The 13,148-nt window shown below is 41.5% G+C and overlaps 1 protein-coding gene across 6 annotated transcripts in view; it reads left to right on the top strand.

Moving 5' to 3' along the window:
- ZNF564 (zinc finger protein 564) overlaps nucleotides 1–7,469 on the top strand; it is a 51,912-nt gene extending 44,443 nt beyond the window's left edge. For 5 of the 6 annotated variants that reach the window (XM_057300616.1, XM_055103656.3, XM_057300614.2 and 2 more), the window contains 3 exons: nucleotides 4,494–4,620; nucleotides 4,826–4,886; nucleotides 5,274–7,469. In XM_057300616.1, the coding sequence (XP_057156599.1) occupies nucleotides 4,494–4,620; nucleotides 4,826–4,886; nucleotides 5,274–6,744 (1,659 nt within the window). In that variant the 3' untranslated portion in view covers nucleotides 6,745–7,469. Of the gene's footprint in view, nucleotides 1–4,491; nucleotides 4,621–4,825; nucleotides 4,887–5,273 lie in introns of those variants that run through there. The other variant, XM_024926651.2, reaches the window with a different exon arrangement.
- Nucleotides 7,470–13,148: the final 5,679 nt, after the last annotated feature.

Genomic DNA, 13,148 nt, shown 5'->3' with positions numbered 1-13,148 from the left:
AAGTAATCTGCCCGCCTTGGCCTCCCAAATTGCTGGGATTATAGGCGTGAGCCACTGCACCCAGCCCGAAGTAGACTCTTAGATGATTCATTATAAACCCTTGTTCTTTCCTGGTGTAGGTGTTCAATGCTGTAAATATTCCTCTATGCACTGCTTTTGCTGCATACCCTAATTTTTGATAAATTTTGTTTTCTTTTTCATTTTAGGTCAAAAATTATTTTTGATTTCTCAGACTTCTTTGATCCATGTGCTTATTTAGAATTGTGTTGTTTAATCTCTAAAGATGTGGGGGAGTTGGTAACTATCTCTGTTATTGATTTCTAGATGAATGACTTGCGGTCTGAGCATACTTTGTATGTTTTTTTTAATTTTTCATATTTATTAAGGTGTGTTTTATGCCCCAGTATTTGGTTTATTTTTGTGAATATTCCTGTGAACTTGAGAAGAATTTGTGTTTTGCTATTGTTAGATGAAGTATTCCATGCATTTCAATTAAATCCAGTTGTTTGATGACGCTATTTACTTCACTATGTCCTTTCAGATTTTCTGCCTGTTGGATCTCTTAATTACTGCTAGAGGGGTGCTGCAGTCTCCAACTATACAAGTAGATTAGTGTATTTTTTCTTTGCAGTTCTATCGGTTGTATTTTGCCACATGTATTTTGCGACGCTTGTTATGCAAACACACACTAAGGGTTGTCAGGTTTTTTTGGCATGTTGAGTCCTTTATCATTATGTGATGCTCACTTATATCTCTTTATTTATTTTAAAAATTTAATTTATTTTTTTTAGAGACAGAGTCTCACTATGTCTCCCAGGCTGGAATGCAGTGGTGTGATCGTATAACTCTTTGCAGCCTTGAACTCCCAGGCTCCAGCAATCTACCTGCCTCAGCTTCTCAAGTAGCTGACTGCAAGTTTGTGATACCCCAACTGGTTAATTTAAAAAAAAAATTTTTTTTTTAAATTTTTTTTATAGAGATGAAGGTCTCGCTGTTCCCCAGGCTGGAGTGCAGGGTCTATTCACAATAAATTATAGCGCATTATATCCTTGAACTCCTGGTCTCAGGCGATCCTCTATCTCAGCCTCCTAAGTAGCTGGGACCATAGGCATGTGCCAGTGCACCTGGCTTATCTCTGTGTTTTTTCCTTTCTCTGAAGTGTACTTTGTGATATTAAGATAGCCATGCCATGTTTCTTTTAATTAATGTTAGCATTTTATATATTTCCCTATCCCTTTACTTTTAATATGTGTGTCTTTGTATTTAAAGTGGTTTCCTTTTAGCCAACATACTATGTTTTTAAAATCCACTATAACAGCATCTGTCTTCTAATTATATTTGGACTATTGACATTCAATTATTGATACAGTTGTATTAATATCTACCATAGTTTTTACTTTTTTCTATTAGTTGCCCTTGCTTTTGTTTCTTTTTTTGTCTCTGACCTTCCTTCTTGGGCTTTAATTGAGCATTTTACCTGGAGGTGTGACATGTTCTGTAACCATATGATTTGTTAGTGAGCCTTTGTTCCTGGCCTGGGTTGTGGCCTTCTGTGGTATTGTAAGAAAGATATGTGGTCTTTTCTCCTCAGTGCCTACCATGGTTCTCCTATTTTTTTTTTGGAGGCAGAGTCTTGCCACCCAGGCTGGAGTGCAGTGGCACAATCTCGGCTCACTGCACTTTCCACCTCCCGGGTTCAAGTGATTCTCCTGCCTCGGCCTCCCAGGTAGCTAGGGTAACAGGTGCGCGTCAACATGCTTGACTAATTTTTGTATTTTTAGTAGAGACGAGGTTTCGCCGTGTTTCCCAGGTCAGACTCAAACTCCTAACTCAAATGATCCTGACTCAAGTGAACTCAAGTGATCTGCCTGCCTCAGGCTCCCGAAGTGCTGGGATTACAGGCATGAGCCACCATACCTGGCCAGCATTCAGAATTCTTGTTAAAGGTTAGGGAAGCTATCATGTTGTTCTTCAGAAGACTTTGGCCATTGTTAGATATTCATTATTCCTGCTACATTTGGAGAAGAACTTTTTGTTGACTCTTCAACAGTTTTTAGGGGATTTATAGAATTTAAAAAATATTTTGTAAGAGGCTATCTTGAGGACATTTCATTCTTTCTCAGAACCCATCTTTCCAGCCAGGTGTGGTGGTTTACATCTGTAATCCCAGCACTTTGGGAGGCTGAGGCAGGAATCTGAGATCAGCTTGAGCAACAAAGTAAGACCCCATCTCTACAAAAAATTTAAAAATTAGCTAGGCATGGTGTCTTGCGACTATAGTTCTAGCTACTTGGGAGAGTCAGGAGGGAGGATCACATGAGCCCAGGAGATCAAGGCTTCAGTGAGCTGTGATCATGCCACTGCACTCCAGTGTGGATGATGGAGCAAGTTCCCATTTCTAAGAAAACCAAAAGAACCCATCTTTCCCCTTATTTTATTTTGCCTTGACATTACACAATGTAGTATCACATAGTGACTGGTCAGGAATCATTTCCTCTTGAAATTTGAGAATGAGGATTTTATGTTCTTTTGGAGAAAAGCACTGCTGATCCCTTCATGTATTTTATAATCATGGTCAAATTCACCATCAAACCATCTGGACTTGAATGAAATCCCTCAGAAATTGCAACTCTTAACCTGTTCCTCAAGGTTAGCAAGTCATAGGGTACCTTGTTATGTATCTGCCAGAAAAAACTCTTCTGGCATTTTGTCTTCTTAGTATGTGTGTGTATGTAAGGTAAAAATAGGTGGGAAACTGCCCTTGACGTTCATGACTATGGGGATTTTGCTGGGTGAGGGGGCGCTGCCTAAGTTGCCATACCTTCTTCTTCATGCCTGAGTTCTGTCTTCCCAGTAGCTTCCTAGCCTAGTGAAATGGGACAGAGTCAAAGGAATCAGTGAGTCTATAACAAATGTTATACATGCAGGTTAAAATGACTATTTTTGCAGAGGAATATTTTCTTTCAACCAACTTGATCTGTCTACGTCTGATGGCCTGGAATCCTTCAGGAAAGTGTGGTCAGCTGGATTTTGTCAGAACGTGGATTTCTACGGGCCTTCTGGCCTCTCATGTTTGATGAAGGGAACAGAAGAAAATGGTTTCGCTTCTTCAGCGTATATTTATTTATTCATGGATACCTTTTTCAGTTTTTATCCTGTGTTTCTTTTTTTCTTTCTTTCTTTTTTTTTTTTTTTTTTTGAGACAGAGTTTTGCTCTTGTCACCCAGGCTGGAGTGCAGTGGCATAATCTCTACTCACTGCAACGTCTGCCTCCTGGTCAAGCGATTCTCCTTCCTCAGCCTCCCAAGTAGCTGGTATTACAGGTGCCCACCACCACGCCCAGTGAATTTTTTGTATTTTTAGTAGAGACAGGGTTTTGCCATGTTGGGCTGCCTGGTCTCAAACTCCTGATCTCAGGTGATCCGCCTGCCTCTGCCTCCCAAAGTGTTGGGATTTCAGGCATGAGCCAGTGCGCCTGGCCTACCCTGTGTTTCATGGAATGCTGATTGGTGTGAGATATGAAAGGAAATGGAAGTTTTTCCCGGTAGGAATGATGATCTTAAATTTTTTTTTTTTTTTTGAGACTTAGTCTCTCTCTGTCCTCCAGGCTGGAATGCAATGGCACGATCTCAGCTCACTGCAACCTCCGCTTCCTGGGTTCAAGCTATTCTCCTGCTTCAGCCCCCCGAGTAGCTGGGATTACAGGTGCATCCCACCATGCCTGGCTAATTTTTTTGTATTTTTGGTAGAGACGGGGTTTCACTCTGTTGGTCAGGCTGGTCTCAAACTCCTGACCTTGTGATCCTCTTGCCTCAGCCTCCCAAAGTGCTGTGATTACAGGCGTGAGCCACCAGGCCTGGCCAAAATTTGTTTTCTTTGTATAGCATTTTATTTGTTTCTCCAAGGTGAACTGGATCCTGCCATTAGAGACCAATAAAACTTGCAGTGACTACAGTAAAAATGTAGAGATCAGTTGCATGTTTTCATGGGGTAATTAAATTTATGAGAAAGTGAATGTAGACGGAATTCTGACAACCATATTTATTTATCATAAAATAAATGTTTGGAGACTGCCACATCGTTTTGTCAACTTTTTTGTTTTGTTTTTTGTTTGTTTGTTTGTTTGAGATGGGGTCTCTCTCTCTCACCCAGGCTGAAGTGCAGTGGCGTGATCTCGGTTCACCGTAACCTCTGCCTCCCTCGTTTAAGTGATTCCCCTGCCTCAGCCTCCTGAGTAGCCGGGATTAACAGGCATACGCCACCACGCCCAGCTAATTCATATATTTGTAGTAGAGATGGGGTTTCACCATGTTGACCGGGCTGGCCTCAAGTTCCTGACCTCAGGTGATCTGTATGCCTTGGCCTCCCAAAGTGCTGGGATTACAGGCATGAGCCACCGCACCTAGCCATTTGTGAACTTTTATGAATTGAGTTTACATCCCTGTACTGTCATCTCATTCTTCCTCCTGCATTGCATATTTGGGATGTTTTAGGACTCAGTGGCCTCTGAGGATGTGGCTGTGAACTTCACACTTGAGGAGTGGGCTTTGCTGGATCCTTCCCAGAAGAAACTCTACAGAGATGTGATGCGGGAAACCTTTAGAAACCTGGCCTGTGTAGGTAAGGATGACATCATTCCTTCTTTTAGTCAGTTAGAGAAGAAGTATTTCTTGCTTTTTAATGCTTTTTCATGATGTCTGATGTGGAAAAGGGAATACTTGGGTGAATAAATCAGGGTTGTTTGCACCTTATCATGAACTTAGAATCTAGTCATTTTTCTGTAATGTCTATCAGTTCATAAGGATTTTTTCTGACTATATTTTAGGAAAAAAATGGGAAGACCAGAGCATTGAAGATTGGTACAAAAATCAGGGGAGAATTTTAAGGTAATTTGCACTGACAAGAGAAAGCAATGTCTCCTTCTTAGTATGTCATGAAATTTTAAAAATAAGGAAACAAACCAGTAAGCCCAGCTTCAGATTTATTTATTCCTACAACTTTTTCACCAGAAAAAGAAAAAGTGGCATAGATGTTCAGTGTTGCAAAATCATTCAGTTGGAAATAGTATTAAGAAACTGTATATATGGATATCACTTTTTTGGTGATAGCTACTGTTGAGCTCTCTTGCAGAGCATTCCATCCATTCACTTTCAAACAATTCATACAGGCCTGAAAACTTACCCTTTCCCCGATTATGGTAAAAATGTAAGTCGAATACCTATTAATAAATATAAAGTCATAAACCACTAAATCTTGCTTTCTATTTTTTCCAGAAATCATATGGAAGAGGGACTCAGTGAAAGTAAAGAATATGATCAATGTGGAGAAGCCTTCAGTCAGATTCTCAATCTTAATCTGAACAAGAAAATTCCTACTATAGTAAGACCATGTGAATGTAGTTTGTGTGGGAAAGTCTTCATGCATCATTCATCCCTTAGTAGGCACATCAGATCTCACCTTGGACACAAACCATATGACTATCAGGAATATGGAGAGAAACCATATAAATGTAAGCAGTGTGGGAAAGCCTTCAGTTCTTGTCAATCCTTTCGAAGACATGAAAGAACTCACACTGGTGAGAAACCCTATGCATGTCCAGAATGTGGGAAAGCCTTCATTTCTCTCCCAAGTGTTCGAAGACACATGATTAAGCACACTGGAGATGGACCATATAAATGTCAGGAATGTGGGAAAGCCTTTGATCGCCCAAGTTTATTTCAAATACATGAAAGAACTCACACTGGAGAGAAACCCTATGAATGTCAGGAATGTGCGAAAGCTTTCATTTCTCTTCCAAGTTTTCAAAGACACATGATTAGGCACACTGGAGATGGACCTTATAAATGTCAGGAATGTGGAAAAGCCTTTGACCGCCCCAGTTTATTTCGAATACATGAAAGAACTCATACTGGAGAGAAACCCCATGAATGTAAACAGTGTGGGAAGGCCTTCATTTCTTTCACAAATTTTCAAAGTCATATGATTAGGCACACTGGGGATGGACCTTATAAATGTAAAGTATGTGGGAGAGCCTTTATTTTTCCCAGTTATGTTCGAAAGCATGAAAGAACTCATACTGGGGAGAAACCCTATGAATGTAATAAATGTGGTAAAACCTTCAGTTCTTCCAGTAATGTTCGAACACATGAAAGGACTCACACTGGAGAGAAGCCCTATGAATGTAAGGAATGCGGGAAAGCCTTCATTTCTCTCCCAAGTGTCCGAAGACACATGATAAAGCACACTGGAGATGGACCTTATAAATGTCAGATATGTGGTAGAGCCTTTGACTGCCCCAGTTCATTTCAAATACATGAAAGAACTCACACTGGAGAGAAACCCTATGAATGTCAGGTATGTGGGAAAGCCTTCATTTCTCTTAAAAGGATTAGAAAACATATGATACTGCACACTGGAGATGGACCTTATAAATGTCAGGTATGTGGTAAAGCCTTTGACTGTCCTAGTTCTGTCCGAACACATGAAAGAACTCATACTGGAGAAAAACCCTATGAATGTAAAGAATGTGGGAAAGCATTCAATTATGCCAGTTCCATTAGAATACATGAAAGAACTCATACCGGAGAAAAACCCTATGAATGTAAGCAATGTGGAAAAACGTTCAGTTATTCCAGTTCCTTTCAAAGACATGAAAGAGCTCATAATGGAGATAAACCTTACGTAAAGAATGTGGGAAAGCTTTCATTTATCACACAACCTTCGAATACCTGTGAAAATCAATAGTGGAGGACAGGTCTACAAGTATCTACATATCTAAAGAATATGGAAAGTCTTCAGTTTGCTTTCTGGGTTTCAGACTTGTTTGGGAGCTCACCCCTTTCTCCTGTTTCTCACTTTTGGAATAGGAATCTCTATCCTGTGCCTGTCTCATATTTTGGAAATACATGACTAGTTTGGTTTTCACCAGTTCGGAGCTGAAGAAGAATTTTGCCTCAGCATGAATTGAGTCTCATCCATATCTGAGTGATGTGATATTGAGATGACACTTTGGAGTTTGAGTTTAAACATTAGGCTTCATGCTGGAATTAACTGAGACTTTTGAGGCCTTTGGGATGAGATGAATATATTTTACATGTGATGACATGGATTTTGGGGGCCAGAGGTGTAATGTTTTGGCTGAGTGTATGCCACCTCAGATTCATATGTTGAAACGTTACCCCCGCGCCCCCCCCTCCCCCACAATGTGATAGTATTTGGAGGCCCTGTCTCTGGTGGTTTTTAGGATTGGAGGACATCATGAAGATGGAGGCCTTGTCATTGGGATTAGTTTCCTGATAGGAGTCCCTAGAGAGCTAGCTTTGCCCTTCACCATGAGAGGGTGCAGTGAGAAGATAGCTATCTTTGAACCGGGAAGCAGGCCCTTACCAGACATGGACTATGCCAGTGCCTTGATATTGGACTTCCCAGCCTCCCAAACCATGAGAAATAAATGTTTGTTGATTAATTAAGCTTTCCAATTTATGGTATTTTGTTTTAGCAACCCAAGCTAAGACACAATCCAATTTTAAAATGGAGGAAAGGACTTGAATAGACATTTCTCCAAAGAAGATACCCAGAAGGCCAATAAGCACGTAACAATGCTCGACATCTTTAGTCATTAGGGAAATACAAATCAAACTCAAGACATACATAGCATCTCATTGGGATTAGTAGTATCAAAGATGGAAAACAAGAAATACTGTCAAGGATGTGGAATGTTGGAGAACATTGTGCACTATCACTGGGAATGTAAAGTGGTATAAGCCTGCTGAAAACAGTATGGCAGATCCCCTGATTAAAATATAGAAATAACATATGATCAGCATTTCCATTTCTGGGAAAATAAAAAGATTGAAAGCAGGGCCGGGCGTGGTGGATCACGCTTGTAATCCCAGCAGTTTGGGAGGCCGAGGCAGGTGGATCACAAGGTCAGGAGATTGAGACCATCCTGGCTAACATGATGAAACCCCGTCTCTACTAAAAAATACAAAAAATTAGCCGGGCGTGGTGGCAGGCACCTGTAGTCCCAACTGCCCGGGAGGCTGAGGCAGGAGAATGGCATGAACCCGGGAGGTGGAGCTTGCAGTGAGCTGAGGTCGCGCCACTGCACTCCAGCCTGGGTGAGAGAGCAAGACTCCGTCTCAAAAAACAAAACAAAACAAAAAAGATTGAAAGCAAAGTCTCAAATAGGTTTTGTACACCTGTGTGCATAGCATCATTCACAATAGGTAAACTCTGGAAACTACTCAGGTTTTCATCAACAGATGAGTAAACAAAAGGAAGTTTATACATACAAGAGAATATTACTGAGCCTTACAAAGTAAGGAAATTTACAAATATGCTGCAAGATGAACCTTGATGTGCTAAGTGAAATGGGCCATTCATGTAAAGACAATATGGTATGATTCTACTTATATCAGGTATCTAGACTAGTCATATTGATAGAGAAAGTACAATACCATTTGCCAAAGGTTAGGGAAATTGGGTAATGGATAGTTATTTCATGGGCATAGAGTTTCAATTTTGCAAGATAAAAAGGGTTCCAGAGGTGGATGGTGGTGATGGTTGCACACTAGTATGAATGTTCTTAATGGCACTGAACTGTACACTTAAAATTGATTATGATGGTGAATTTTATGTATGTTTTACACACAAAAAAGGGAGAAAAGACCACAGTACTGCACAGACCTTGTGGGACCTTCAGCATACCAAGACACTCTAGGTCTCTCTTTTTTTTTTTTTTTTTTTTTGAGATAGGGTCTTGCTCTGTCGCCCAAGCTGGAGTGCAGTGGTGAGATCTTGGCTCACTGCACCCTCTGCCTCCCAGATTCAAAGGATTCTCATGCTTCAGCCTCTCGAGTAGCTGGGATTACAGGTGCGCTCCACCACACCCAGCTAATTTTTGTATTTTTAGTAGAAACGGGATTTCGCCATGTTGGCCTGGCTGGTCTTGAACTCCTGATCTCAAGTGATCTGCCCACCTCGGCCTCCGATAGTGCTGGGGTTACAGGCGTGAGCCACTGCGCCTAGTCTCTAGGTCTCTTTCCTACTTGTTCTCAGCACTGTTTTTTTCGTTTTTCTATCCATGAGGGACCTGTTCCTACACAGTCCATTTGGATTTTAGTAGGCATTTAGATTTGATCCCCAGGATTGACTTCCCTGTCTCCTCCCCCCTTCACTGTAGACCTGGACCTCACTCCCAGACCCAGGGCCTATGATAACCACTTCCCTTTATTGAAGAGGGATACTTTTAATTTCCTCTGCACACTATTCACAGACATGTATATCAAATATATATCTGATAATTTAAGCAAATAGAAATTTTTTACTCGGAAATAAATCTTTAAGAATATGAGAAGAAATTAGCAGCATATAGTGTCCAGAAAAGGTGGGAGAGAACTTCTTAGGTATGGAAAGTTTATGTAATAGGTAATGTGTAACTATTTACCACTAATTCTGTACCTGGGGTAAAGGTGGTGTTCAAGAAATGGAGAGCCAGGCCTGGTGTGGTGGCTTATGCCTGTAATCCCAGCACTTTGGGAGTCCGAGGCAGGCAGATCACTTAAGGCCAGGAGTTCGAGACCAGCCTCGCCAACACAGCGAAACCCCATTTCCACTAAAAACAGAAAAATTAGCTGGGTGTGGTGGTGCACACCTGTACCCAGCTACTTGGGAGGCTGAGGCAAGATAATTGCTTGAACCTGGGAGGCAGAGGTTACAGTGAGCTGAGATCACGCCACTGCACTCCAGCCTAGGTGACAGAGCCAGACTCCATCTCAAAAAAAAAAAAAAAAAAAAAAAGGCAGTGGATAAATAAGTCACTGCTTGCACAATAAAGAAATAAATGGGCCAGGCACAGTGGCTCATGTCTGTAATCCAGCACTTTGGGAGGGTAAGGCGGATGGATCACGAGGTCAGGAGTTTGAGACCAGCCTGGCCATCATGGTGAAACCCCAACTGTACTAAAAATACGAAAAATTAGCCATGCATGGTGGCTCACGCCTGTAATCCCAGCTACTCAGGAGGCTGAGGCAGGAGAATTGCTTGAACCCAGCAGGCGGAGGTTGCAGTGAGCCAAGATTGCACCACTGCACTCTAGCCTGGGCGACAGAGTGGGACCCCATCGCAAAAAACAAACAAACAAAAACAACTCTGCAAGGAAATGAAGCAAGTGATCCCTCTTGGAGTGGATTTCATGAAGTACCTTTAAATGGCAGAACATCAGGTTTCCATTTCCAAAATTATTTTTCTTCATGCTCTGACTGAAATAGTGACTGGTGTTGGAGAAACAGGTGGAAGATAGCGTAATAAACCAAATTGTTCTTTCTAGTGGGGAAGGCATGAATCACCCAAAACTAATAATCATGGAATTTACTTACATGGTATGGAAGAATAAGCAACCATAGAAGAAATCAGTATAGCTGTCACAGAACTAATTTACAAGCATTAGTTCTGTTTCCCAGGCCAGGTTCTATCTTGTTCTCAAGGAATAGTTACATCTTCAGTGTAAATTATGGGTACCATTGAGAGAAGTTTTACTTTCTACTTTATGAAAATGATGATGATGACAATAATACCGCAATATGAGTACTGCTAATGGAAACACTTTATGCCCAGGCACAGTGGCTCACGCCTGTAATCCCAGTACTTTGGGAGGCCGAGGTGTGCAGATAGCTTGAGGTCAGGAGTTCAAGACCAGCCTGGCCTACATGGTGAAACCCCGTCTCTACTAAAAATATAAAAATTAGCCGGGCGTGGTGGTACACGCCTGTAATTCCAGCTACTCGGGAGGCTGAGACAGGAGAATCGCCTGAACCTGGGAAGCGGAGATTGCAGTGAGCTGAGATCATGCCACTGCGCTTCAATCTGTGTGACAGAGTGAGACCCTGTCTCAAACAAAACAAAGCAAAACAAAACGCTTCAGACAGAATTACTGTCAAGCACGTCACGATGCACCTTCTGTGGGTTATCGTACTACATTTTACCTGTCTACTGATGCCCCAGCGTGGCCACAGCCTGAACTGCAGCACCTTCCTGCAGATACCCCTTTTTTAGTGAACAAGTAAATGCTGCTTCTAGTCCCCTTGGTACTAGGTCTGTGCAGAGCACAGAGAAAGATGAATCCAGCCAGAGACTGCCCCAGAGTAACTCCCAGAGGTGGAATGAGTGAGATAATGCTGGGATTGAGATGTTTGATGTAATCTCATGTCTGTTTTTGCTTTTGCTGCCCGTGTGTTTGAGTTCTTATCCACGAAGTCCTTGCACAGACAAGGTCATGTAGAATTTTACTGTTTTCTTTTAGTAGTTTTACAGTTTCAAGTCTTACATGTAAGTCCGTAATCCATTTTGAGTGGATTTTTGTATGTGGTGAAAGATAGGGGTCCAGTTTCAATGTTCTGCATGTTGATAATCCAGTTTTCCCATCACCATTCATTGAAGACTGTCCTTTCTCCAGTCTGTGTTTTTGGCACCTTTGTCAAAAATCGTTGGTAAGTGTGTGAATTTATTTCTGGTTTCTCTATTCTGTTCCACTGGTCTGTCTATGTTTATGCCAGTATGGTGCTTTTTTGGTTACTTTAGATTTGTAGTCTATTGTGAAGTCATACTCAAGATTGCTTTGGCTATTTTTGTGGTTCCATATGAATTTTAGGATAATTTTTTCGATTTCTGTGAAGTATGGCTCTTGTATTTTGATAGGGATCACACTTGAATCTGCAAATTGCTTTGGGTGGTATGGACATTTGAAGAATATTCTAAGCTGGGCATGGTGGCTCACATCTGTATTCCCAGCACTTTGGCAGGCAGAGGCAGAAGGATCACTTGAGCCCAGTAGTTTGAGACTAGCCCAGGAAACAGTGAGACCTCGTCTCTACAAGAAATTTTAAAAAAATTAGCTGGGCGGGGTGGTGTGTGCCTGTAGTCCCAGCTGAGGCAGGAAGGTTACTTGAGCCCAGAACATCAAGGCTGCAGTAAGCTGTGATCACAGCACTGCACTCCAACCTGGGGTGACAGTGAGACTCTGTCTCAAAACAAAAAAAAAAAAAAAAAGAAAAATATTAATTCTTTCAGTCCATGAACACAGAATATCTTCCTATTTATTTGTGTCCTCTTCAATTTATTTCACCGGCATTTTATAGTTTTTATTGTAGAGCTCTTTCACCTCTTTGGTTATATTTATTCCTAAATATTTTATTTTTGTAGCTATCATCTATGGAATTGGTTTCTTGATGGCTTTTTCTAATAGTTTGCTGTTGGCATATAGAAACACTACTGAATTTTTTTTTTTTTGAGACAGAGTCTTGCTCTCTTGCCCAGGCTAGAGTGCAGTGGCACGATCTCGGCTCACTGCAACCTCTGCCTCCCAAGTTCAAGCGATTCTCCTGCCTCAGCCTCCCGAGTAGCTGGGACTACAGGCATCTGCCACCATGCCTGGCTAATTTTTTTTTTTTTTTTTTTTTTAGTAGAGATGGGGTTTCACCATATTGGCCAGGCTGGGGCCACTACTGATTTTTATATGTTGATTTTCATATCCTGCAACTTTGCTGCATTTGTTTTAGTTCTAACAATTTTTTGGTGGTGTCTTTAGGGTTTTCTTTTTTCTTTTTCTTTTTTTTTTTTTTTTTTTTTGAGACAGAGTCTCGCTCTGTTGCCAGGCTGGAGTGCAGTGGCACGATCTCGGCTCACTGCAGCCTCCGCCTGTCAGGTTCAAGCAATTCTCCCGCCTCAGCCTCCTGAGTAGCTGGGATTACAGGCATCTGCCACCACGCCCAGCTAATTTTTGTGTTTTTAGTAGAGACGGGGGTTTCACCATGTTGGTCAGGCTGGTCTTGAACCCCTGACCTTGTGATTCACCCACCTCGGCCTCCCAAAGTGCTGGGATTACAGGCGTGAGCCACCGTACCCGGCAAGGTTTTCTATATATACAATCTTGTCCGCAAAAATATAATTTTACTTCTTCTTTTCCAATTTGGATGGCTTTTCTCCTTCCTTCCCTCCCTTCCTTTGTTGTTCTTTTTTGTCTAATAATTCTGATGAGGGCTTCCAATACGACATTGACTAGAAGTGGTGGGAGTGCTTATCTTATTCCAGATCTTAGAGAAAAAGCATTCCATTTTTTTCCTGTTCAATATGATGTTTGCCGTAGGTTT

The sequence above is a fragment of the Pan paniscus genome, chromosome 20, assembly GCF_029289425.2.
Source record: "Pan paniscus chromosome 20, NHGRI_mPanPan1-v2.0_pri, whole genome shotgun sequence".
Lineage (NCBI taxonomy): Eukaryota > Metazoa > Chordata > Mammalia > Primates > Hominidae > Pan > Pan paniscus.
Note: the sequence above shows the minus strand (reverse complement) of the source record. Positions and strands in the feature narration are given on the sequence as shown.